Raw genomic sequence first — 26770 nt, 5'->3', positions numbered from 1 at the left:
GTAATGAAAATATACCTTTTTTCCTGCCGCAAAACTTTCCTCCCTTATCTTTTCTCGTATTAGGATGCTAATACACATTTGGCTGGAGCATTATTTCAAATAAGTGTTTCCATTTAGATCACCTTAACTGGATCAAAGAGGAAGGTATGAAATTGTGTGGCGCTAATATCCAGCCAATGTGATTGTGGTCCCAGCAAATTGCTGCATCCTTCCTTGCCAAAAATCGTTCCACACATTTTTATAGATTTTATGGTGTCTGGAGACGGATTTTTAAAGCAAGTTGTGAAGTTAGCAAAATATAGTCACTTTAGTTTTAACTAAGCCTTTTTACAGTTAAATTCCAGATCATATGCAAGTTTTCCAGAGTCTAGATATGCCGTTTCACTCTATTTTTCTCTCCCTTGACCATTGCCCACATTCCATGCTATGGACACATTTGATTTTAAATTCATTTGTTCTCCTTTTAAACTCATCCTTTTCTTCATTCAGATCCAGAGCCTACTGTTTATCAAAGGATCTACCACTTTGCATTCTACCAGAAATCTGATCTATGCCCTCCCCACAAAATCATCCATTTTCCACAGTCTTCCTGCAAACTGAATTTACCTCTCTGGCCATTGTGAGCAGGGTATTGTAAATACAATTTTATTTTCTGCAACTGATGAACGGAGAAGTTCTGCTGAGTCTTTTGCTACTGTGTGGCCAGTGGAGCTTGATCTTCAGCGGGCACTTTTTCTTTTTGCTCTGGAGGAAGAGGTAATAATAACATGTTCACGCCCTCTGTTGACCCTGGCCACAAGCTAATGTTAATGCGGATATGATGAGATTTCTTTCCACACGCTTGATTTTTGGTAAGCTGAATTATGAATTTGAAGCATTAATAAGTTGGAGTGAGGTTCAGACTAAGAGCATATGCTCACACTGAATCATTGTTAAAGAAGTTAGAGGGGATAAATGTCAAATTTATTCTGAGAGTCACTTCATTATTAAAAACTTGGAAGGTCACTAGCCTTCGATAACTGTTTCCTGCACTACAGAAACATCAGCACTGGAGGAAAAATCAACCTAGAATTACTGATAGCGACATTTCCTCTGCTCCTAAATGACTTTCCTTTTATATGGTTGGCCTTTGTTCCAATACCTGGCACAGAGATTGTCGGGGAAGAGGGCTGAATCAGACCCTCTGTGCTATGGACAGTGTTCCTGGGGAAACAGTCTGGCATTGCTTTTTGGCTGCACAGACCCATGGGTAGGTACAGGAAAAGCAGATCCAAAAAACTGCTTGGCAACTGCTACAAACAGCAGTAAACAAAGATTCGAAAAATCTTGGGAGCCAACATGACCGAAATAGCAGAAGGGTGATAATAGTAGGAACCATTGGCAGCTGTAGCCCTTTTCATCTGAAGATACTGTGCTGCTTTACAAAAATTACTTTGGCTTCACAATAAGCTTGTGACTTATATACATATAATTGTACACATTTTGATAAGGACACCAACAATTTCTGTTGATGGGACTAAGGAAACCCTGACAGGCGGAGTGGAAACCAGTTTAGAACCCAGTTTCTACCCATCTACTCTTAGCATGTGGCAGTCCTTGAAAACAGGGACTTGCATGTGCAAGTCTCTGCTGCAGAAGGGGGCTTCCTCTACCCCGGTAAGCCATCTCTGCTAAGCGTGGAGTTTGTGGCTACCTGCAGGTAGTTATGAGAGCTTCCAAAGTGGAATATAAAATGGAAGGTATGATTGGATATTTGCATCCAGTGTGAGATGCAGCTGGTAAAAGATCAAAGAATGTGAGGATTGAAGGGTATCACATCCATAAATCGATCGTGCTTTCTAAGAGCTGTACATTTCAAACTTAAAATGTAGTTCAGTCCAAAAAAAATGACCTTATAAATAAGGGCATCCTTTTCTGTTTTATCTCAGTAAGTCCGTATCCGATTTACTCCAATTACAAATGAGAGCGTGCCTCTTCCTAAGACATTTTCCAGCAAACCCAATCTGGAATCAAACTCATGTGTTTCTTTTTTGCGTATCATTGATAATCAAAACTTTGGAAGGCAGCTTGGACGTATGCTTTATCTCCATTCAATCTGATTAGCCTTTGCCAGTACAGGTGTTACTTTGAAAATGCAGAGGCTTTGCTCCTCAGGCACTTCTCGTAAAAGCCTATATTCAGTGGTTTCAAAAATGCTTGGCTGAGGAGCGTCTGTCCCACTGACTTTCAGAAGGTTTGTATTCCTGCATCCCTTTACTGTATGTCTGCATTACAGCTGCGGTTGTGTAACAGTGTAGGTGTTATAACTGATCTCTCTTGACTATTGTAAAATCACAGAATGATAGAATAACTCAGGTGGGAAGCTACCTCGGGAGGTTGCTAGTCCAACCTCCTGCTGAAAGCAGGGTCAACTGTGAGGTCAGACCAGGTTGCTCAGGGATTTTTCTGGTTGGATCTAGAAAACTTCCAATGATGGAGACAGCACAATCTTTTTGGGCAAGCTCTTCCAATGCTTGACTGTCCTAATGTTAATTATTTTTTGCCTTATATCCAATCTGAAACACTTCTTATGTTTCAGTTTGTGTCCACTGTCTTTTGTCTTGCTGCAGTAAGCCACTAGGAAAAGCTTGAATCTGTCCTCTTGATGACCACCTTGTAGGCACTGAAAGATTGCTACTAGCCCTGCCAAAAGACCTCTCTTCTCCAGGCTGAACAAGACCTGTTCTGTCAGGTTCTTACACAGTGAGTTCTCCAGCCCCGTGACTTTCTTTGGGGTCTTCTGTTGGACTTGCTGCAGTTAACTGATGTTTTTCCTCTACTGAGGGCCCCAAACTGGCCGTGATGTTACATGTGATCTAGCAAGTGCTGAATAAAGGGTCATAGATACCTCTCTGATCTCCTGGTGATGCTCCTGTTAATGCAGTCTTCTGTTAACCTTTGTTTCCAGGGCACACCGCTGGCTCATGTTCAGCTCGTTGTCTACCAGCACCCCCAGGTGCTTTTTCAGCAGAGCTGCTCCCCAGCCCAGCAGTCCCCAGCCAGTACTGGTGCAAGGCAGTGGTTGTTGTTTTGCTCAGGACTTTGCATCTGTCTGTTGGATTCTGCAAGGTTTTTGCTGGCCCATTTTTCCAGCCGCTGTAGATCCCTCTGAATGGCAGCCCTGCCCTCCAGGAGTACTGACTGGTCACCAAGTTTGTTGTTGTCTGCCAGCTTGAAGAGCATGCACTCTTATCACTTTCTCCAGGTCATTAGAGAATACAGTAAAAGGGACAGGTCCCAAGACAGACCCCTGTGGTACTCCACCTGTTACCGGCTCCAGGTAGAACACAATACATTAACCACTCCCTCTGAACCCAACCATCCAGCCAATTTTTTAGACGTGTGCTTGTCTACCCATCCAGACCACGACATCCCAACTTGGTTTTGATAATAGTGTAGGATGCAATGTTAAAATCTGTGCCAAATGTGACGTAGATGATATCCACTACTCCGCAAGTACAGACATTTTGTCATAGGAAGCAGTCAGGTTGGTCAGGCATAATCACTTTAGGTAAATCCTTGTTGACTGTTGCCAGTCTCCTTTTGCTTATGTGCCCAGAAATGCCTTCCAAGAGGATCTGCTTTCATTCCAGTCTCCAGGAAGCCAAGTGAGACTGATTGGCCTGTAATTCCCTGAATCATTTTTTGATTCTTTCTGGAGATAGGCAGAGCGTTTGCCTTTCTTTGCCTACTGGGGATTCCCTGATCTCCATGGCTTTTCAAAGACGATAGGGAGCAGCAAGGGCATCAGCCAGTTCTGGTGGCATCCACGGATGCAGTCAGTCAGGTGGACGTGAATGAACTGAGCTTTCTCAAGGAATCCCTAATTCAATCCTTATCCACTGCTGGTCATTCTCCTCCTTGAATCGTCTCTCAGAGGGAGACCTTGCTGGTGAGCACAGGCAAAGAAGGCGCTGAGTACGTCAGCTTGATTTGTGTCTGCTGCCACTAGTTCATCCGCTCAGGGTTGGCCCACGTTTGTTTTCTTTCAGTCTCTGTAAGGACATGGCAAGTGGAAATAACAGAGTGGCTCACCACTTGAGTAAAGATTTAGGTTTCTAATAATATTTTACAGCTGTAGGTTTTCTGCTCGGACTGTATGGATTAAAGCTGGCTCAGCTCTGTCTGTGCTGCTCTCTGCTTTCTTTACTGCAGCAGATAATGCCCTTCACCTGCACGTCGTGTTGGTGACCCTGGTCCTGACTAGTTCTCCCATCTTTCCTTTGCTTTTCAAGCACTTGTTTACAGAAATGCTCTATTTATAGGACAGGGTTCACTCTCCTCCCTGTTGCATCAGTGTTGATAGATCTGAGCTGTAAACTGGAGTAATTCAGTTATTAGGGCTTAAAATAGCCTTTTACAAATCAGTTGTCAGGCTCAGTACTGCTAGGAGGAGACAAGATGACCAAAGATGGACACTTAAGCTGACCTAAACTGTGAAGCCAATATCTCGGAGAGCCATCTCCTCGGTAGCTTCTGGGGATATCGCACTAGTAAAACCACTGGGGATACTGCAAAGCTTTCCTTTGGCTGAGTGTTGATGTTTTCATGCCCTGTAACAAAGCGAGCTGTACTTCATAGCCATCAGAGTACTGGAAATGTGGAGAACAATTGGTATTCTGTGAAACACTGAGCAAACCTAAATTTCTTGTGTCTCTGAGACCTGAGGACACCTGGCACTTGTTTTAATATGACAATGCAATGGGGATTCCTTTTGGGGAGACTTAAATTTCTGAGTGCAATTCTCACAAGTGCAACCACAGGTAAATGAATTTCTCATGCTGAAACTACATGTGGTCTTCACACTTTTTTACTGACCGTCAGGCCCTCCCTTCATTTTCATCCACTTACATGGTTTTGAGCTGGCATATGGTCTGCGAGCTGCACTGCCTGTAAACAGCACACAAAGGTACATTTTGAACATCCTTTTTTCCGCAGCAGCTCTTTCAAGTATCCAGTAATTCTGAAAAGGCAGCATGGTTATGAAGCTTCACCAGTTCTCCCGGCCTGATTTTCATGGCTGTGGAGGGTTGGGCTGGGATAAAGATTCCCAGTTGTGAATTTTGGTCTTGCCCTCAGTCATGCTCCTTTTGGTTTTGCACTGAAAAACATTTCTGCAATGTAAATGGAGTGGTCAACAGAAATTTCCCTGCTATGGGAAGGCTTGGCTGGTTTATGCAACAGCTGCTGCTACTAAAGCAGTGGCTGCCGTGGGTCGTATGGCTCCATCATATAAAACCAGTGCATGCTTGGACAAGGCTTCACAGAGACACAGCAACCTCCAGACATATTCAGAATAAAGATACTTCTTTGTTTACTTCTCCCTATTTCTTTTTTCAACATCAGTGACTTTTCGTGTATTTCATAAATACGGTGAGCATAGCCAAGCATCAGTTTCCTAAATCTGTAGGGCCACACTATATTTCATGTGTCTCTTATAGTAGGCTGTCAGGTTACAGAGTAGGCTGGGCAAATGACTCCAACAGCAGTGTAACTATGAGATAAAACAAGCAACTAGTTTGGGTATTGTCTGGGAATCTGAAATTAAGTAGCTTAATCCATATGCTGATTGAAGGACTGCATTTCTTTTTATTTTTTTTATTTTTTTCCTGAGACTTGGGGGGTTACTGGTATTCTTCTATTTGGTGTGCAGTGTGCTGCATTTCCATGCATTTTGTAACACCTAGCTCCTGGAGCTGGATGCCTGAGAGCTGCATCTTTGAGGTGGATCAGAGAGCAGTTTGCTGTCTCAGTAATGTCAGAAAATCTTAAAAGTCTCAGCTGTAAGAGCTCAAAGACTAGAAGGCATGTAAGAACATGGTCACTTCAAATATTTTTAAAAAATCTAATAGATATATCTTTGTGGGAATGGTAACTGACTTGTGAGGTTGTAAGTCTGCTTTCCTCTCCTGAACTGGCGGCACTGAAACTGAACTGGCTTCATTTAACCCCATGCACGTGGTGAAGAGCTGATTGATAATGAAGAGCCTCTCCGTTTCCATGTCCTCTCTGACCCTCCGTGGATTAATGGGGAATCACCAGAGGCAAACAGCTGGGGCACAGACTGGAGGGGAGAGTGCAGAGAGTTATCGGAGAGTCCTATGAATTATTTCTTGATCTTCAGCGGGAAGGCTTTGTACATGCAGTGAAAGAGATGTATGTAAGCGCAATAGACTTCAGTAAAGTTGCCTGCATTTCATACTAAAAAGCTGGACTTATTTTGTCTGTTAGCGCCACTGGAGAGATGCCAGCAAACATACAGATTTTGATTATAGAGGCATTTATTTATTCATTGAAATTATTTGACTTGGTTTGCCAGCATCCCTAATCTAGCCTGGCTTTTGAACTGTCAGCACTTAACTGAGTTACCTGCCTGTAAATTGGCCACGTAACTAAAATGACTCATTGCAAATGGCCTCTGTTTGCCGTTGGACTTCCTTCGTTTGCCCTGCTTTTGCCTACAGCAGATCCATCGAGTCTCACCCCTGGAGTCCAATACAAACAAGAACGCCTCCTCTCTCACACCTGCCCCTCCCTGGCTAGTGCTGTTGCCTCCAACATTCAGCGCAACGCCGCAGCCTCCACCTCACCCCGAGACGCATCCCGAGTGTGCAGGCTGCGTCGAGAGGCTGCAGAGGGGAGAGAAATCGGTTTGGTGCTGCGGAAGGGCCTGAAAGGGGGACCGTGGGCTCTCTGATTCATTTGGGTGCCTTTTGTTAGTTAGGGTCACGTACTGATTGCTGGTTTTAAATAAGTCTTACTAAGTCTGTGCTGTGGGCAGGTGCTCTGATGTTAGCACTCTGGTTGCAGCTCAGATATACCACCACGATAGCAAGGTTAAGTGGCTTGAAGGAGGCTGAAAGCAGTAAATGAGCCTGCTGTTTTTCACTTCTGGGCACCTGAATCCAACCCCCAGTGACACTGAATGTATTTCATCGAGCAGCTATTATGTAAAAAGGCAGGCCCTTATGTCATTACCTGATATTACAGCTTTGTTTCAGAGATATAGATTGGTTTGCTTACCCTAGTAAATGTGAACAGCACATTCATTTTCATGATAGCACGCAGAGCTTATACTAATCTTGTTTAAAATATAAATTCATACGTTCTGTCCACATAGAGTTAAACTGGAACTTCACAAAGGTAAGCATTGTTCAAGGCCTGCAGGATTTGACTTACGGATGTGAGCAACAACTTAATTATAAATGTTACTGCAGATAAGGCATAATTACCATTGTCACTGACATTCGGTTCAGCTTAATAAAAACTCATCTCGTACGTGTACCTGATGCGTGTGCATTAAGCTATGTAGAGCTCCAGCTAACTCCTTATGTTTCTTCGGTCTGCCTGTTGCCTGCCAGCAGTTTTCCTTAGCAGGAGAACAACAGTGGGTTAACAACAGAAGTCAACAAACGGTCCATGATTCGCTCTGTCATGTTTGCAATTAAAAGCTCCTTTTTCCCCACTTTCTGCAGGGCAGTTTGCAAAAAGGAAGAAGACTTCACTTTGGTTCACAGTCTCTCTGCTGGTGGTGTCTATTTTCATACTGACCGTAGGGCTGGCAGCTACAACGAGAACAGAAAATGTTACCGTGGGAGGCTACTACCCAGGCATCATTGTGAGTAAAGGATCCTACTCTAGGATATTGGGTACAACTAAATAAATTATTATCAGTTGGATACAGGAAGCTCTTATTGATTACAAAGGAAAACAAAGAAAATTCAGTTTTCTTGAATTTCACAGGAGGGAGAAGCTCATTTGTTTTGATCTGGTTCTAGAGTGGGATTAAATAGGGAGGTAAACTCTGTTTTTCTGAATTGCCCTAAGGGGGAGGTTTTAGGTGGCACAGGGGGGTCAAGTTTACACTGCACAGCTGTGTGCTGATCTCACAGTACTATGGTGGAGGATGTGCTTGACAAGTGACTGGAATACAGGCGTGGGATAGATTTAAATGGCCTTTTAGAAATTCACTGCTTCGATGGTAGAGTCACTCTGCTCTTGTGTCCATGTGCCAGGAATTCTGCTGGATCCAGTGCAGGGAAAATGCTGCTGATGGGCATATGGAAGCTTCTCCCTGGAGTCTGCCCAACTTCTGCATCCTCTTATACAGTCTTGGTGTCTGTCATGCTGTACAAGTTCCCCTTCCAAAGTCCTTAGTCTTGTTTTTACCTTGGGAACATGTACCCCAGAACATGTACCTGCACTGGGCACAAGGCTCGCGTTGCATCTCTTTAACACCGTAGTGCCTCGGTGGCTTCTGGGCAAGTGTAGCCCTTCCAGGCCTTGCACCCATGGCTCTTTCCACTCTTAGCAATCAGTCATACCCAAAAGAGTGGAAACCGCTGGAGGAAAAAAAGTTTTTTGAGATGAATGGGCTGAATTTTAGAAAATAAAGAAGAAAAAGTGCCCCAAATAGTGTCTCTGACTTGCTTAGTCTCCCCTGGCCAGCAAGAGGGGGCAGAGGGTGCAAGGTGAAGAAAGAAAAGAGGTAGGCTCCTGCTTAGGTATGTGGCTCCACCAGTGCCAACATGTGCTGCAAGGTACCCTTAGTTCTTGTTCTCTGTAGAATGAAATGCCCAGAGAAGAGGGATCTGTATCTTCTAATACAGTGCATACATTTTGCATTGCCATTAATAATTGAACTGTTCAGTTTCATCTTGGTGTCGTGCTGAGAACAGGTCTTTCGGAAAGATAATTTTGGGATAATGATCTGTAAGGAGTGGTGTTCTAAAAATAGAACAAAAAGTAGTTACAAGAATAAAACCTTAAAAGAATGGGTTTTCCTTTCTTTAAACTGAAATAGATAGATTAATACTGATAAAAAGTCTTCTTCTGTAATTTGAATTAAAGTATTTTAGAAGGCCACATTATCTGCATTCATTCCCTTGAAAGGAGTTCCATTTTTAAAGCAGTCTTGATTCAGTATGATAAGTAATAAACCCATGTGCACAAACCAGTTTATTTCAGCATTTAGTTTCTTTTAGGAAGAAAACAATGTCTATTCACTCAGAAAAAAAAAATAATAAAATGTTTTTTGAAATATTAATCATTAGTAATCAGTTAGAATAACTAGAATATATCAGAATGCCTTGAAAGCAAAACCTTTAGTAATAATTTTCCCTGTCAAAAGATTGTTGGAGCTAAATAGTTTTCATGAAATTCAGAATTCTTTTCATGCACACGTGGTGTATTATTGAAGTGACGGAAAAAGAGATGGTTGTTTATCAATGTAAATGTTTAGGAAGAGCTAAAGATGCTGCACAAACCCTTTGTGATAACTTGCCAAAAGCCTAGTTAGAGGAGCACAGCTGTGTTCCTGCCCTGCTGCTGGAGGTTGCTGGCTCATGTGTAGCATTGACAGATGGACTATGGGAGGGCCTCGCAGAGCTGAATAATGCTCCAAAGGTGCTCCTCTTCTCCACTGGCAGTAGAGGGAGCTTAGAAAATTGTCAGAGCACTGATCGTGAACTTGTAGATAGCTAGAGCTCGGTAAGTGAATTTGACATTACATATTTAACTCTTGGGCTGAAAGAAATTTATGAGGTTAGACAAAGTTAATTACAATTAAAAATGAAGTCTAGTTCTCACAGAATTTAACAATAAAATAATAACCTTGAGGCTGGTTGATGAGACCTAAATCTCCATCGGTCTTAGGTAAGGGACTTTGGACTCAAAAAACATGCAGAATTAGACCCTTACCTTGCAAACAGCTGCAAATGTGAACAAGACTATTCACTTCCATAGACTTACTTGCATCTAGAAGCATTTGCAGATCAGGGCTTTAGGGCCAGATTCACAATAAAAGTTGGGCATCTGCTTAGTTCCTGTTGTCTTCAAGAAGAGTTAGGTGCCTTAATTTCTCTTTATATTTGGTGATTTGTCATTTGTTTTGGGAAAAGCTTTTTTTATAAAAGCATCTTTATAGCAGTAGGTATTATCTACATTTACACGTCCAAAGTAATTTAACATGCAATATTTCTGTGTGTAGGTGAGTTAGTATAATGTTCCACTTTGGAAGATGCCTGCATTTAGTAGATCACTGCTTGATCATCTGTTTGGGTTTAGGGTTGTCTGTGTGGAACCGGTTGCAAAGCTGGCTTGGAACTTCTTCAACCTTATTTCCTTATAAATACTGTTTATACTTAAGTATTTCATATCACTTCTCTGTGACTACTGCTTGTATTATTTTAATTAGCTATTTTTATAATCTTTCAACCAGGAGACCACAGAGTCCAAATGTCCCAGTCACCATACAAGAAAAGCAGCACATATAACCCTAAACCAATCTCAGCAATGTCGTGGCTTGCAGCATGATCTCTATCTGGTTCTTTTTATTATTATTTTTTTATTTTTTATTTTTTTTCCTGTATGTGGATAATAATGCTCTGCTCTGTGCCCTCATTTGTAAGCCTTAAATGGGACTGCATGGATTGCTCCTTTTAGGATGAAAAATTGGGGTTGGAACCAGCTGTCTTTTTGATGTAGGTATGTTAATTTACAAAGTTGCTGTCCCCTGAACACAGTGCCCTTGCTCACGGTTCCAAGTCTCTCCCCTACTCAGCAGTCAGCACAGACGTGCTTGCACACTCTTTCTTTTTCAAAATCTCTACTTTCAGTACTTGTGCCTCTCTTTCACATAAATCTTCCCAAAGCACTCAGTAGCTAATCCCCTTTCCCTACATTTGTCTTCTTGAGGGGGAATCATGGATTCCCGTTGTTACGCTGAGCGATTAAAGTGCTTACAGGAGATTTGCTTTCTGCTGCGAGTGGTTGTGCATAAGAGCAGGGAATTCACAGGCCTCGCTCACGCCCTTGGCTGGGACACTTAGTCCTTAAAAACCTAATTGGGCTTGGAAAAGAGGCTTTGAACCAGATTCGGGGACCTAGTTCCAGGAAGGGGTTTAGACACCTTAACAGAAAATTCATGCCTCGTCCATGGGGTGCGTTGGGTGGGAGCTAAGGGGGTGAGCGGGGTTTCACTGAGCAGGGAGGAGTGCCAGCCGCACTGAGTGCCTACAGAGAAGCATACAGCCAGCAAGGCAGGGAGGGAACGCTGTCGAAACAGACCTGCTGGTGATACTGGCACTCCTGCCGTGGCTGTTTCTGAATCTGTGGCCAGCTAAGTCTTATGGGGTTGTCACTGAGGAACTTCCTTTTCTCCAAGCCCACATGAGCCTGGTGAGAATCCTGGTGCCAGGAAGGTCTGATGAGGGCTGGAGCACTTCTCCTATGAAGTAAGGCTGAGGGAGCTGGGGATGTTCAGCCTGAAGAAGAGAAAGCTCTGGGGTGACCTCATTGCAGCTTTTCAGTACTTAAAGGGAGCTTATAAAAAAGGTGGAGAGCATCTTATTGCTCAGGCAGACAATGACAGGACAAGGGGGAATGGTTTTAAACTAAAAGGGAAGATTTATATTAGACGTTAGGAGGAAATTCTTCACTCAGAGGATGGCAAGGCCCTGGCACAGGCTGCCCAGAGAAGCTGTGGCTGCCCCCTCCCTGGAGGTGTTCAAGGCCAGGCTGGATGGGGCTTTGGGCAGCCTGGTCTGGTGGGAGGTGTCCCTGCCCATGGCAGGGGGGGTTGGAATTAACTGATCTTTAAGGTCCCTTCCAACCCAGGCTGTTCTATAATTCTATGATAACATTCACTCTTTCTCCTGACACACCCCAATTATCCCATCTGTATGATACACCTGCTCAGATATCACTGTGATGGTTTGGTATGTTGACCAGATAAGCTGACCTCATGTGTTTCTGTTGGTTTTGTTCTTTGCCTTAGCTTGGCTTTGGATCTTTCCTAGGGATTGTTGGCATCCACCTGGTAGAGAACAGAAGACAAATGGTAAGCAACTGCCCTTTTTGTTTTCTTTTTTTGTACCTTAATGTCTTAAGAACATGAAAAGCAGAGATTTCCAGCTGACTTAAAACTGCTGCATCTGCTCCAAAATGTTTTTTTCATTTTTTCACCTTTCTGAGAAGTTTCTGAGAAGTATGAAGTGGCCAGTGACTCTCTCTGTATGGGGCAAGGAATGATATAAGGGGTTATCACTTCTGGATCACTTTTTTTTTTTTTTAAACCAAATTAATTCCCTGTTAGTTTAGTGAGTTGAACTGACTCAGGGCAGGTTCAGATGAGTGCCAGAATTTGGCCAGGAGTGTGTAGCAGAGAAAAGGATGAGGAGAGAGGCCAAATGCATGGGATGTGCCAGTTTGAGCAGCAAGGAGCCATGTTATCAGCTCTACTATAACAGACGATCTCATCCTGCACGAGAAGTTTGTCAGCAACACTTTCCTGAAAATATGCACGTTAAAAGAAAACGAACCTCAGAGCTCTTGCTATCAAGGCTAGGTCAGACAGGATCTGATGATACTTTGTGGTTTGTTTTTAGATTTAGCTTGGCTCTGCAAACTGCTTGCTTTTATTTATGTAAGGAAGTCATTTAAAGTCCTTGGGTCCATCTGGGCAAAGGAAAGTATATGGGACTGGATTTCTGCAGTCTTACACTTTCCTTGCTCTCAGCAAAAAATAGCAGTGTCTTGGTTGACCAGAAGCATGTCCAACGTACACTGTACAGTAGACTGATTATAGCTAAGCATTATGAAATACAATTCATTTCATAATGCAGAACCTTCACAGGTATAAATCAAAAGAGCGCTGTTGAGCTCAGAGGAGGAAATGATTGATTTACCTTGTGTTTTGCTAACAATATAGAAGTAGTCTGCTGTGATTTCCTGTTTTCTTCTTAGTAATTCCAGTCTTGATTTGATTATTTATAGTCAAAATTCTATCATAATATGTGTGGTTTTTTTTTCATTGTCTGAAAGTTTCAGTGGTGTATTTCAAGTATTCCCCTACTTTCAACTTTTGTTTCTATCTGTGTTTCTCAAAGAGGTGAGACTGATAAAGCCATGATGTTTGTCTGTGTTGTTTTCTGTTCCCTATTCCATTTTTTAAATGCATTGGCCAATTTCAGGCAAATTTGGCAGGAAGGTAGAGAATTCAGAGATGCGCAGCTCCTTCGGGTTTCATGGAAATTCACATGTGGGTTCAGAAAAGAAGTGTAAGTCCCCCATGGTGGTAAAGGCTGCAGTGTCAGCTCATCACCCTGAACAACTAGGGAGTCCAGATGGAACATGACCTGTGAGACACAAATCTGCAGCAAGCCAGGCCTCATTAGTATTTCTGGTAACAAAACAAATTATTTGTTTTTAAGAACTATTGTCCCTCGTTTCTACACTGGAGACCAGGATGGATAGCTGGTTCCAAGTTACAGGCTAAAGGGTGGGTAGATGACAATAGCTTTGTCTTCCACAGCATTCACGTTCCTTTACTGTTTTATTGTTCAGTTTTCCTAAGAGGCAGTTTAGCCTCTCTGTTGCTTCTGTCTTCAGCAGGAAATACAATGATTGACCAAAAGAAAGAAGGTGGGTGAGATGCTACCAAAGCTTGTAAGATTCAATGCCTTGTATCATTTGCACAAGGACAGTGAAGAAATAAGTATCCAGTGTGTATGGTCTTAGTGTTTGTTTGCATTTACCAGACTGGAGCAATGAAAACTACTTTCTGTTCATGACAGTTATGATCTGGCTGTTGAAAGATTGTTTTGTTGGGGAACAGACCAAGAAGGTAACTAGAAAGTTTAATTATACGTCTCGTCTTGAGTATCACCCACAGTGCGCTAAGCCTGGAACACTGTCTAAGGCTGAGCTGCTTGTTTTCAGACGTCTCGGAAATGAGTTGGAAAGGGTTTACATCATACCACAACTGAGGACAGTAATTATTTCCTGGAGTGTAACTGAGTATATTTAATTGAAAAGATTGAGGGCAGCTTAAACAAACTTGCAGCCATCAATAAGACTGCAAAGACTTAGGTAAGCATAGAAATGTAACAGAAATACCATTTTCTGGTAACTAAAAATTCTGTTCATTGCATCATAACAAAAGTGTGAGGGGAAGAAAAGGAATTATTTACTCAGTTACTTCTATTTTAACCAGACTTCCTTTGAACAGTTACATCTGTATAATTTGAGTTTAACCCAGTGTAGCTCTGACAATTTTTTGGCCCTGTAATGACTCAAAACTTCATTTTCGGTTTTTAAAATTGAAAGTGAATGTAGGTTCAATTACACTAGAGAAAAATCCATTTTAATCGACCTTTCCTCCATAAATCTATTTCTCTCTTTGTCTTGAAGTTGTATTTATTTGTGACGTATCCTCTGTAAGTCCGGATTTATTCATGATTTATGAAATGCTAAGTGCAATATGAAATATGTAATGGTTAGCAGAGCTAGTCCAGCAAAAACCCAGCACTCAGTAAATGCAAACACAGGGTTTGAGAAGGAATGAAGGCACAGTTAGGCCAAATGGACAATAGTTTGTTCTTAAAACGTGACATTAATGATGTTACACTTCTTTGACCTTCTTCTTGGCATCCCAGAGTCCACAGTGGGAGCTCAATGTGCTGACCAAGGTATAACCCTTAATTCAAAGGAACTGCTGCTTGCAGAATCAGGCTCTGCCTCATTAACTAGCATGATTTCAGTTGAGCTCTCACCATTCATGCTCGCCTCTGTTATGCAGAGCTTGGCACCAGCAGAACAAAATCTCCTTTTGACTGAGGATAAGATGCCTTTACACTGATTTGGGATGTTTATAACTAGCAAACAGCAGAAATTAAAGCATAATGTTTTGCTGTCCCTTTTTTCCTCCCTTGTAACCCACAAGGCAGGTCATGGATTGAAGAAGAGCATAGCTGTAAGTCGTGACATTACAAAGGCACACTTAGTCCAGCCGGATGCGTGGAAGATAATATACTGCTCAAATCAAATGGATTTGATTGCAAGACACGAAGTCTCCTCGCTCGTTTGCTTGCTTGCCATCTCCTCATGTTACAGTACAACATATTTCCGATTAGAAAATGAGATGCTGAAATTACATACAGAGGTAGGGAAGGCTGGAGTGCGCTGGGGGTCTGTGGCTGTAGGGCTGAGCTGAGAGCTCTAAGCAGTGCTGAGCAGGGAGGTAGACACCTCTTTCAGCAGAGTCCCTGGTGTTTCCAAAAGGACGGTTGGAAGTGCTGCAAAAGGTTTCTCTTCAGATAAGCATGGAGGTAGCATGAGCTAGCACCAAGAGACTCGTCACTCTTTAAATGTGCAGTGTTAGTAAGACACAATGCATATTGTTTTGGCTAACCCTGTGGAAAAAAAAACAAGCACTGTCTCACACTTTCCACTCATACATCTCTCCAACGCCAGTCGCATCAAGCCATTCTGTTCACAAGGCTGAAAATGAGCGTGCTGAATATGTGGTGCCTCCAAGAGTGACCAGGAGATACCAGGGCACCATGATAACTGTCGGGTTTGGAACATCTGCAGTATTACGGTGCTGCCTGGAAGAGCTGTAAGTGGGGGAGTGGGAGTCACCCCTGACAGCAGCAGAGCTACAGCAAAGCCAGCAGCAAAGGAAGGAGCAGAGTGTGGGGAGAAGATACAGGAACGTAAAGGACAGAGAGAGAAAGAGGAGTGGACAGAGAAGGAGTGACCCCACAGGAGGTGTGAGTTAGCACAGACTTCGGTGCTACAGTTGTCTGCAGCAGGTCTGACACCTGTATTTATCTATTGCTGAATTTTGCTTTTTGTTGTTGTTGTTGTTGTTTTTTCCTCACAGTAACACACAGTTAATTTTCTAGCTGACATGTCTAAGACACACTCAGGTATAAAGCTAATGCTCAGCTGACTAAATATGGTCCTTGAGTTGCAATGATTTTTACGAGACATTGTTTCTGACAAAAGCAGAAAACATGAGGGAGGCTAAAACATGGAGCTCTGCACACAAACAGAAAAGGCAAGGCTATTTCTTCAGACTTCTCAAGGGGTGCTAAGTTTAGGTGGCTTAATATACTTGCTTCCCGATATCTGTCAACAATAATTAGATTTCAAATTAAGTTCTGTAAAAAGACTACAGCAGAAGTTAGAGAAACAAAGCAATAATTTTCTCTTCTTAGTAGTTCGGACTTCTCTGACAATGCAGGCATTCCTATCCTGTGTTGAGATATATGTGAGGTAATATTTCATTTCTACTTGTGATTATTTTCTTGCCACTAGACGTTGTATCTGTTGCAGAAGAAAAGCTTTTTCAGAGAGGTTATGTGTGTGAGCCAGTTTTCAGAAGTGTAAGAGCCAAACCTCTTTTGCTATTCAAAACCGATTATATTTTAAAAATAGATTTTGTCCATCAGAAAATCCCCCCCGGGTATTTTGTGTAAAGGTTGTGGTTAGTAATACGTATACAAAGAAAAGATATTGATGCAGATACCTACCCTACACTGTTCAAACAAATTGTGCTTTGTTTTCTTTTTCACGACAATTGAACATCCTGAAAGCAACTGGCTTTCGTACAGATTTTCATCAAAGATGCTAATTGCTGACAGATTCCATGTAGCATATTAAGCTAATTAAAGCAGCTTGTTTACATTAAGAGAAATACAGTTACAATTCTGTAGATCTCCTGAGACTGTCTTTGCTGTTCCTGCAGAAATAAATGGAAAAAAGTCTTTACTGTAGTACCGGGGGACATGCAGATCATGTAAAGGTAATCATTGTCATTACCGAGGTATTATTTCTCACTGGAACTCAAGCTGCTGAGAAAGTCAATAGTACTTCTCTTTTTTAGTGATTACTTTCTTGTGTGCTTATATTTGACGGCATTCAGGGTAAAACAATTGTTGTTGATGTAAAAATGATAATAGTGGAATAAATTAGCAATCATCCTTGTCTTGTTTAGCACCTTTAAAATGATTACAACTGAAAAGACCTATTACCATCTTTTCAGTCATAAAAGTGCACTAGATTTTGTGGTGTGATTTAACTGCATGTTTTAGAAGCAGGCACAGAGATTTGTATACAGCTAAACAGTTCACGTTGACACTGACACTTGTGTGAGCTCAAGCATGTCTCTTCTTTACATATCTGCATTTCTTTCAAAATATAACAGCATCGTATTAGGTGATAAATGTCAAGCAGTTTATTCTTTGAGAACATTTCCCGGTCTCTTATGTCTAGTTCCTAGACTGCTGTAATGAGGTGCCATTTAGAGGCATCTCTTTTTCTCCTGAGATTCTAGAAGGAGCCTTGAAGGGTGATTTGGGTTGGACTATTGAGTTTTACATGTCTGAAGAGTGGTAAGAACAATCCAATATTAAGTGACAGTTGTATTTGTCTTCTCTAATGCTGAGGAGATCACAGAAGATACCGTACCGTAACTCTGCCCAGTTTTAGAGTGGTGCAGCCTGTGTCTAGACTGTCCAGTCTCCTTTTAGACTATAAACATGGTGCCCTTTTGGATATTATCTGCTTTATTTGGCAGGAAGCTGCTTTGTAACCCCTTTCTAATCCTTTTGGGAAAGGATTTTGCGTGTTGTCTATCCACAGTAGGTCTGGGAAGTCTATGTTATTCCTTGTCATGAAAGAGAATATTCAGTAAAGTCATGTGCACAAACAAAGCAAAAAACCGGAGGTGTTCTGAAGTTCAGTTATTTCAGCTGAAGACGAAGACGACGGGTGTATATCTGTGGGTATGAAAGCACCTTCCAAAGTGAAGGCAAGTGAAATTCAGAAAATAAAATTATATAGACAATAAAAATGTAAATAGTTGAAAGTTGTTTATATTTTATTTCAGTTAGCATGTTACAAGAGACTTTATTTATTAGGATTAAGTATTTCATGAATGAAGGACCAAGTAAAATATTTTATGTTTTCTAATACAGATTTTTGACCTTGTATGTTAAAAATGAGGATTTCCACTACATAATAAATATGCAACAACTATAGACATCAAAGTCGTACTTCATGGCACCTCTTGTCTTCTGTAAGGTTTGAATGACTCGGTATTATTAAATGTTCTTGCTAGTTTCAAATGCTGAATATGGGGTGGTATTTTCTGCTATTTTTCCCCCCATTTTGAGTGTTTTGACAGAATCAGAGAATGGTTTAAGTTGGGAAGGGCTTTTCATTCAACTAGTTGCTTGAAGCAGGGGCAAATTCAAAGTTAGATCAGGTTGTGCAGGGTTACATGTAGCCTCTAAATATCTGCAAAGATGTGCCTGACTGCTGCCTCATGCCATGGTGTCTTCAGTGAACCTGCTGAGGGTGCACCCTGGGCCCTCACCCAGGGCTTCATGAAGATGTTCAGCAGCTCAGGTCATACCCACCCCTGGTTCCTCAGCTTGTGACCCAACATGGTGCTAGAACAGTCTCAGAGAATAAACTACCATATATTCACTGTTATCATTGGCAGAAAGAATTTCAAAATATGTGCAATGGGGGGAAATGCAAAGGGGGAAAATGTGGGAAAGAGAGATTTTGACTTCCATTTGGAGAGCTGTCTTGGCAACCATCATGGCTTCAGTTTGCTTCTGGAAGCTTAAATTAAATAGAAGGGAGATACATACATGTGTATATATATGTGTGTGAGCGTATGTATACATACACAGCACAGTTTATTATTGTGCATTTATTACACATGCACCAGCAGAGTTTATTTTCAACACTGTGATGTTTAAAGTTTGGCACTGCTTTTTTGAGTCAGAGGCTCAAACCACCGATTCAGTTTAAATCCTCCATCTTATTAAATGGAAGTCTTTAGGAATGTAGTTAGGGATGTAGTTCCTTTAAGATCTGTGCTTGGAAACAGCACACACAATTAAGTGCATAACAGGACATTTTTTTTTTCTGCCAGTTTGCTTTCTTGTGGTGTTTACGTAATGAAAGCATTACTGTCACACAGCTGAGAACAAAAGTAAACTTTATGACCCATGAAATGTGTTTGTGGAACAATAGAGAAATCAATTATTCTCCGTAGCAAGCAGGAGGCAGGGGATAAAAAGTGTTGGTAAGGAATCCTGGACAAATTCTCATGTGTACATGGGTGAGAAGGTGAGGCAGGATGTGCCCAGAGAAGACAGCCAGTTTCTGATCCTCTGTTTGAAGAATGAGATCAAATTAAAGAGATGAGTATCCCAGTTGGCCAGATAAAATCTTCCAGACTCAGCAGGTAGAATTTCACTACAGGAAAGCTTGTAATTTGATTGTAATGCATTTCTGATAAAGAGCATACGTGTACTAGAAAACAGTGCAGTCACTGTAAAGTGAAAGAGGATTTGTAAAGACAGTAACAGACTTTAGTGTTAAAAAAGTACCTGCTGCTAAACAGTGTCAGCTGTAGTCATCTTGATCTATGTCAGTTCCACCATTTTTCACCAGGAAGCACAAACTTCTGTGACACACAACGCGCTATTTATCTCTGTTTTATTGTTCTCATACTGCTCTGAACAGCTGCCTCTGTTTAAGTGATGAAATGAGCTTGTTCCACTTGCATCAATAAAAGAGCATCCATGAAAGGAAAAATGTGCTGGATTCCTATAATGTCAGCACTGCTGATCAGTGAATCTAAATTTATGTTTCGCTTTTGTGCCCATTCCACTTAATACTGCATTTATTTTTTGCTTCTTGTCTGTATATTTGATATCCCTAAATCTGCAACCGTCTTAAACCACTGTTAAATTAGTACTTTTGCTGATGTTTGCAATGGGAATTCTTACCAGTTTGAAGTTTCTGGTGGACTAAGGTTTGCTTAGGTTTGTTCCAAAGCCATTAGCATTTCTCCAGCTGTGAAATCCAGCTATTCTTGTTTATTTTTTATTTATTTATTTTTCCCTTCTGTTTTATATTACTGTGTCCTCATCAAATCCAAGGCATCCTCTTCTCCTTCCAGATTACTTCTCTTGCTCCCCTGCAAGTCCCAGGCAAAATGCCTGAGGGAAAGTGAAAAGAGAAGAGAAAACACAAATCTAAGCAGCCAACGTCAAGTGAATGAAAGAAGTATTGACAGCAGGTTGATTTCTCAGCACAGGTACTTCCATATCTAGAGTCCCTCTATAGCCAGTGGAAAAAAGATAGCTTCAGAAAGTAATTAATCCCATCCTGTAATAGGTGTAGAAGGTATCTGGAAGTGCCTCACTCTCCATTGACTAAAGAGGAGCAGAGATGACCAGCTGAAATACTCAACTGTAGAGATGTAAAAAAAATATGAATAAGTCCATTGCCAAATGACAGCTCTTGAAACAAAGTAGTAATTTGCAGTTGTGCTTCTATTTAGAAATGTTAGATTAGGAAGGCAAGGACTTGGAAAAACAGGACAAGATGACTGGACAGCATGGTCTCTTGTAAAAGCACGCTACATCCAGAACTGCCCCAGGAAGCCTCAGTGCTCTTCTACCTAGCAGTAAGAAGCTGAAAGAGGGGGAAGGATTTTGATCATATAATTGATGCCCATTCTGTTTTGGCTGAAAGAAAAACAGAGCAGCTATTTAAACAACAACTCTCTTTAAAAACAGCTGAAACATGGGTGGAGGAGAGCATTTGTATTGCACCTGCTGGAAGGAGAGAGGATCAGTCATTAGGGTGGCTGTATCAGCGCAGACCGGGGAGAAAATACATCAGTGCTGTTTGAATCAGTAGCTGTGTGATAAGGTTACTGGGATGTGAACAGGGGGCCTCAGATGCTATGGGGGCTTAAAATAGCACAGATGATAAAACTAGCCCCACGCCAGGAGATTAAAAAAAAACTTTAGGCTTCCTTCTGCTTCTTCTCTTGGAATATGTGAAGCAAGTACAGTTCAGTCTTTCATCTGACACCGGTTTAATAACATCTGCTGGCCTCCAGTAGCTGGTACTCTCCCAAGAATTAGAGTGTTTCAGCAGAGATGAGAGACAGCGCAGCAGCAGTGGTGATAATTTTAATTGATTCAAGACAAGCATTTACTCATCAGTGAATGAATTATCTTGAATTTGATGTGTTCTCCTTATTTACACATACATCAAATTCATTCTCTGGCTGCAGTGTAACAGTGGCTCCAGTTTTAAAGTCTAAGAGCATGTAAACCGCTCGATGCAGGTTGATTTCATTCATTTGGTTGGTCATTCTAGTAAGTATTTGCTCATAAAACAATTTGAAATAATTTTCTGGCTGTTTTAGATCTAGATTTGTAACTGATAATAGGTTATGAGAGAAGGAATTAATCAGGGAGCCCTTCTCAATATCTTTGGCTCATGTTTCATAAGGGCTAGTGATTGAATTCCTCCTGTTCTTTCATTGCTTGAAGATGAAAATATGGGAAAAATAATCTTTATTTCATATAGCATCTTTCACAGAAACAGTATCTTCAGATGTTTTAAGCAGGTTAGAAGAAAAGACAAGATACGTTACAGAAAAATTAATGGAAAGCGGATTGGTGTAAATTATGGTTTAGTTCAAGGAAGCATTTCTAGAGGGTGAAACCATTTGAGAGATCTAGACTAGGGAACTGAGTTAGCATACAAGGTTTTTGTTTGGACAATGCAATGTTAACGCAAAATGCTTCCATTACACTTCTGTAGGTGACCGGAGTTGCAGAAGAGTTAAGTTGCTGTTCTCAAAAAGAGTGAGAGTGGCTCAGCTGCTGCTGACTGACAGGGAGGGAGGAGGGAGAATGGGAGAGGTGCCGTGTGCGTGGTTGGCTGCGAAACCCTGGTGAGGAAGCTTAACAACAAGAGTATTAAGGGGCAGTTTTGAACCATGGGCTCTCACGTCCTGAAGAGAAATGACAGGAGGGCTGCTTGGGAATGGCTGATACACTCATGGTGATGTCATTTTATTCCTGTTCGACAAGGCAGTAGTGAAGATGTTGTAAAGGAGGGCTCCACGATTTTGAAATGAAAGCAAGAATTTAGGACTAATGGAAGTGGGGAAACAGTAATGAATGTGCTGATGGATGCAGAAGTAATAATAAATGGGTGCTCCTGAAACAGGGTGCCCCCATGCTAGATTGTGAATACTATTAAGAAAGCCAAAAGTGGTGGAAGAAGAAGTTGAGGGGGGTTTGCCTGTGCATCTCCTAAATAAAATATTAGTTTTGAAAACGCGTAGCTGAAGGAAACTGAGCCAAAGCCATTTAAACACCTGGTTAGTCAAAGTGTGCAGGGAAATTTGCTGGGAAGAAATCACTGAGCATGTGCAGAGGTATCCATAACAGGGCGTCTACAGCAGAGAATCCAGTACTAGTAGTAGAAAGACAGGTAAAGGAGAGCAGTAATGTTGCCTGGTGACTAATGTAAGTCTTTACTCTTTGTCAACGTGTTCAGACAGTTATGTGACATTATGTCCTTAGGGAGGTCGCTGTGTGGGCGCCATACAGCAGGACCACCTACTGCCATTGGACCCAGCACACCCATTGCACATCCTTGGGCATGTTGCCAATGTGATCAAATGCTAATTCCTCCCATCTCCATAACTGTCACAGCAATTGTCACAGGTAAAGTCCCCAGTAACTCAAGAAGTTTGCTTACCTGACCAGGAAACTGTCCCTTTCCTCCAGATCTCTTTGTATGCCTGGAGGAGCTGGAAAGAGCAGACTCAAATGTGCTACACAAGCTCTCTTGGGCTGGAGGAGAGCTGGGGCTGTTAAGTCACCCTGCTGCACATTTCCTGACCGTGGGCACTTCTGTAGTCCCTTGTCATTGTGACTTGCAAAGTTAGTGAATTATCTGCACAAGTTGAGCAAAAAGACCACTGGAGGAGAAAAAGAGAAAGCAATATTCATTAACTATGCCTATGTATGACATGAATTAGCTGTGCCAATCTAAAGAATAACAAAAGATGTTGTGAATTCTGCCTTTTACCATTCTGGATGTGGGGCAAGAAAAAAAATTTTCTGAATGGAAACGCTGCCTTTATTTTCAAAGTGGACTTTGATCTTGTTTTTTTCTCCTTGGCATAATAATCGATACCTCTCATGTGGTTTCTGTATTCTTTACCAACATTTGTTTAACTAATTACTTCTGCCCTTTTATGCATGCGAGTTTGCTTAAATTCCTCATGAGACCTTTCCCCTCCCCACGTTCCACCAACTCGCCTTTTCACATTGCTGTTCTTCCTAATTAACCCTGACACAATACTGGCAAACAGCAAACTTCTCCACAGGCAGGAAAACAAAAGTCTTCTTGACCACAAACAGCACAACCAATCCAGTCCTTATTTATTCATTACAGCTAAAACCTACCTTTTACTTCAATAATCCCTAGGAGGGCAAATTACATGAAAGAGGTGAGAAAACCTAATAGTTGCTGGCAGGACTTCTACTTTCTTCCCTTCTCTCTTGGTCACACGGTCCCATCCTCCCATTTGCACTAGGTCTAGTGCTCATCTCCCCTTTTAGCAACCTGGATTTACTCACTTGGGGAAACAAACAAATTTTCTGCCTCATGAGTGAATTACACTGGCTGGCTGTGTATTCAGGCAAGCACCGGAGCTGGTGTGCAAGGATGCACCCCTTTGGGACAGGCAGCAGGAGACAGGGCTGGAAAACGGGACCAAATTAAGGACAAGAGAGCAAGACGCCGTTTCAGTCACACAGGCACAGCTCTGAGATGCTATTAACAAGAGCAAGAGAGAAGAAAATCTGAAACAAACACTTGTGTTGTTGCTGATAATAATCAACAATGTATTACTGGACTTAATGAATTCAATAGTGATGATAGTGGGGAAAGGCTGTAGATTTCTAACTTGGCCACTTGATCTAAACACAAGACTGGATATAAAGGCCTGACTACATCTTGTGTGTAGTGTCACTATCTGAAGGCCTTCAAGGACGTCTGCCTCACCTTCCTGGTAATAAAGGTGTCTGCTCTAGGCTACGTTATTCGGTGTCTCACATTCAGAAGCAAGTTATGTGTTTATGGATGGGATCCCAGCCCTTGTCTTCATGAGCTGTATCAGCACTGGTGGTCTTAAAACAGGCATTTAATGTTTTCTTTTTCTCCCCTCCTTCATCTGGATGTCAGTCGAGGAAGTAGTTCTTCGGCCATTGGTTGGGCAATCACAGAAGTCTGCATCATTAGGAATTTGTGTCATTGTAATTAGTGCTATGACTGGGATTGGCATTAATGAGTAGCGAACATGACATAATCCTGTCTCCTGTGGTGTGACAACCCTCTAGCAGAGCCTCAGCTACAGAGGTGCTACCACTGGAGAACCAGCCTTTGGAAAGAACAGGTGGGCAGGCATTAACTCACAATTACATGTACTTTTATGCCCTCCCACCTCACAACATAGGCAGCGTTTGGTTTACAGCAGCATCTCAGATGCAGTGCAATGAGTTCTCTCATCTTAGCTTTGCAGGCTATTAATCTACAGCCCTGTTTCATTGCCATAGTACCAGATGTGGTTCGGGGCTGAGCTTGTGCCAGGTGTGAAAAGTCAGTGTCTGTTTAGCATCGGTAACAGTTTTTGTAAACTTCTCCTCTTCATCCTCAGCATACAGGCAAAGAACCGTGAATTTATTTAAGCCTATACTAAGTTCTGAGCTTCGAGATGTGGGGAAGTTGAACCAGTCAAAAGCTCCACGGAACTAAACTCTATTTTGGGGAATGTAATGGTAGGGATAGCCTACAACAAACTGCCCGGTCCATTTCTTTTCCAGATATGTTTGCTTGAATCTGCATAGGGATAAAAAGGGCTTTATAAACCTGTGGCATAACATTTACATAGCCTGTTGCAAAGCTTTCACTTCTCAGAGCAAAAGGCACTGGCTGACAGTGTTTCTCAATTTACATTGATGAGGATAATTGTAATTCTTCCTCTGTCCGGAAAGAAATCCCAGAGAGACTTGGTGAAGAGCACAGTACTTGGAAGCATTAAAGGCTGTGCAATGCAAAAAGCCATTTAGGATGAAAAAGGAGAGTCTGTTAGATATAATGTAACTTACATTTGATATCAAGGTGATTTAAAAAACAAAAATCCATAGATTTTTCTAAAGTTTCAGATCTACTTAGTCTAAATTCAGAGGATGAGGCACCTCAGAAAGCATCTGGTGCTGAAGTGATGGTCATTATCTGAACAGTTGTGCATTTTGACCGAAAGCAGGTAGGGGCTAATCCAGAGCCGTGAAGAAACCAGGTGTCTGCCAGAAGCGTGACCTGGCGAGCCTCACAGAGATACTTCACAGGGGTATCTAAAACAGCTACTGGGGTACTAGCCTCTAGCTTGTGCTGGGGACTGGTGTGATTTTCTGTGTCTGCTGGACCAACGATGGCTGCGTGTCTCGTCGCGTCGCACAGGGTAGAGAAGCCTGGCCGCGTAGCAGTGTAACGGCAAGAGCAAAAGTGTTTCTTGAGTAACTGTTAAAAATGTATTGTTATGAATAATGAATAGTTTTCCTGACAAAGCACACTGCTATTAAAAATGGAGATGGGATGATGTGATGGATCAGTATTTATTTTTTAAGCGTGCTATTTTATCTATCAGCAAAAATTATCTCTATATAAATGAACTGCACTGCTTTTCTTCCTTGATGCAACTGGGCTCGGTAAACTCACAGCTCCAGCAATCATCCACCACTCAGCAAAGTTATCTTTTGCATTTACAACAGCTCTTCATTTTGCTGTCTTGGCTGCAGTTTTTAGATGTAATTTATTTTATTCTTTGTTTATATGTTTCTCATAGTCTCAAAAAGCAATGGAAGGCTTGAGGGAGAATACAAATTAATTTTATTTTAAGGAATTATTTGCGTTGTAATTGTATTATTACTTCTTTTATCTTTCTGAAACATATGTAAGCCAATTTAAGTCAGAAGGACCCCAGCTGAGCTAACGGCACATTCTGCAGCTTCTGCATTGCAACAAATATTACTTCCATCAAGAACTGGTCCTCTTAATTCCAGAGGGGCCGCTCACTGAAGTAGTTGCTGATAGGCATGGATAAAAATCTGGCTGACAACCTCTGACTTCTGCATAGCTCCTTGAATGGATAGAAGCTCACCAACACGACCGAGGAGAGCAAAGTCAACTCCATAGCTCCTGTCCATCCTGCAATTTACTGTGCACCTTTGTATGGGTCTCTTAGAGCTATATGGTGAAACTGAAAGGCCAGCATGCTCTTATTAGGTGATTTAAACTCTCCCCATGAGTGGAAAATGTTGGTTTAGGGATTGTAAATCATCAATAAATCGCTCATGTGTGAAATGAAAAGCCACCTTGAGGTCAATTTCCAGTAAATTGATCCTGAGGTCACTCAATTTGGAAACACCTGGCTAAGCCCACTAATTATGTGATTGACTGCTATGACTTGAAAAACAAGATAAGGGTATCAGACAATAATGACTTAATCTGGACTTTTAAACACTGCTGCTTTTTCAAATAAAGAGATCAGGTACTGTAACAAATGTACCTGCCACAGGGCAGCACAGCCCACTAGTCTGCATTGGTAATAACTCCCTGCAAGGAGCCCACAGCCTTATTGATCTTAAGAATTTCATGCCAAGATTTTTAGACAGCCAGGTTCACAAGACATGACCTGTGATACTGAAGAGACAAGGGATAGTAGAGGTTGAAGGGTGGTGCAACCAACAGTGGTTTCTCAGGGCTTCAGCTTTACTACTGCAGAAGGGAGCTGGTTGCAGGGGATGTGCAGCAGGTTCCCAAGATCAGCCAGTACCATCAGCCTCAGCCACTTCTGCTTTCCCATCTCCTCCCCACACAGGGGATTCAGATCACTCATCAGTCCCTGTGTCAGTGCTGGCCTACCTGTGATTACAAGTTGCAATCTGTGAGCCACAAACTAGTGAGAGATTAAGAGTATATCAGACAGCATTTGAAAGATGTGATTCTAGTTTGGCCTTCTGCTTTTAAGTTGTACTTTTTG

The 26770-nt window shown here is 41.8% G+C and overlaps 1 protein-coding gene across 1 annotated transcript in view; it reads left to right on the top strand.

Annotated features, from left to right (window-relative positions):
* TMEM255B (transmembrane protein 255B) overlaps nucleotides 1-26770 on the top strand; it is a 71503-nt gene that overhangs the window by 1336 nt on the left and 43397 nt on the right. Inside the window, exons 2-3 of the mRNA XM_035565586.1 lie at nucleotides 7515-7657; nucleotides 11816-11878. Of these exons, the coding sequence (XP_035421479.1) occupies nucleotides 7515-7657; nucleotides 11816-11878 (206 nt within the window). The remainder of the gene's footprint in view (nucleotides 1-7514; nucleotides 7658-11815; nucleotides 11879-26770) is intronic.

The sequence above is a fragment of the Cygnus atratus genome, chromosome 1 (genome assembly GCF_013377495.2).
Source record: "Cygnus atratus isolate AKBS03 ecotype Queensland, Australia chromosome 1, CAtr_DNAZoo_HiC_assembly, whole genome shotgun sequence".
Taxonomy (NCBI): Eukaryota; Metazoa; Chordata; class Aves; order Anseriformes; family Anatidae; genus Cygnus; species Cygnus atratus.
Note: the sequence above shows the minus strand (reverse complement) of the source record. Positions and strands in the feature narration are given on the sequence as shown.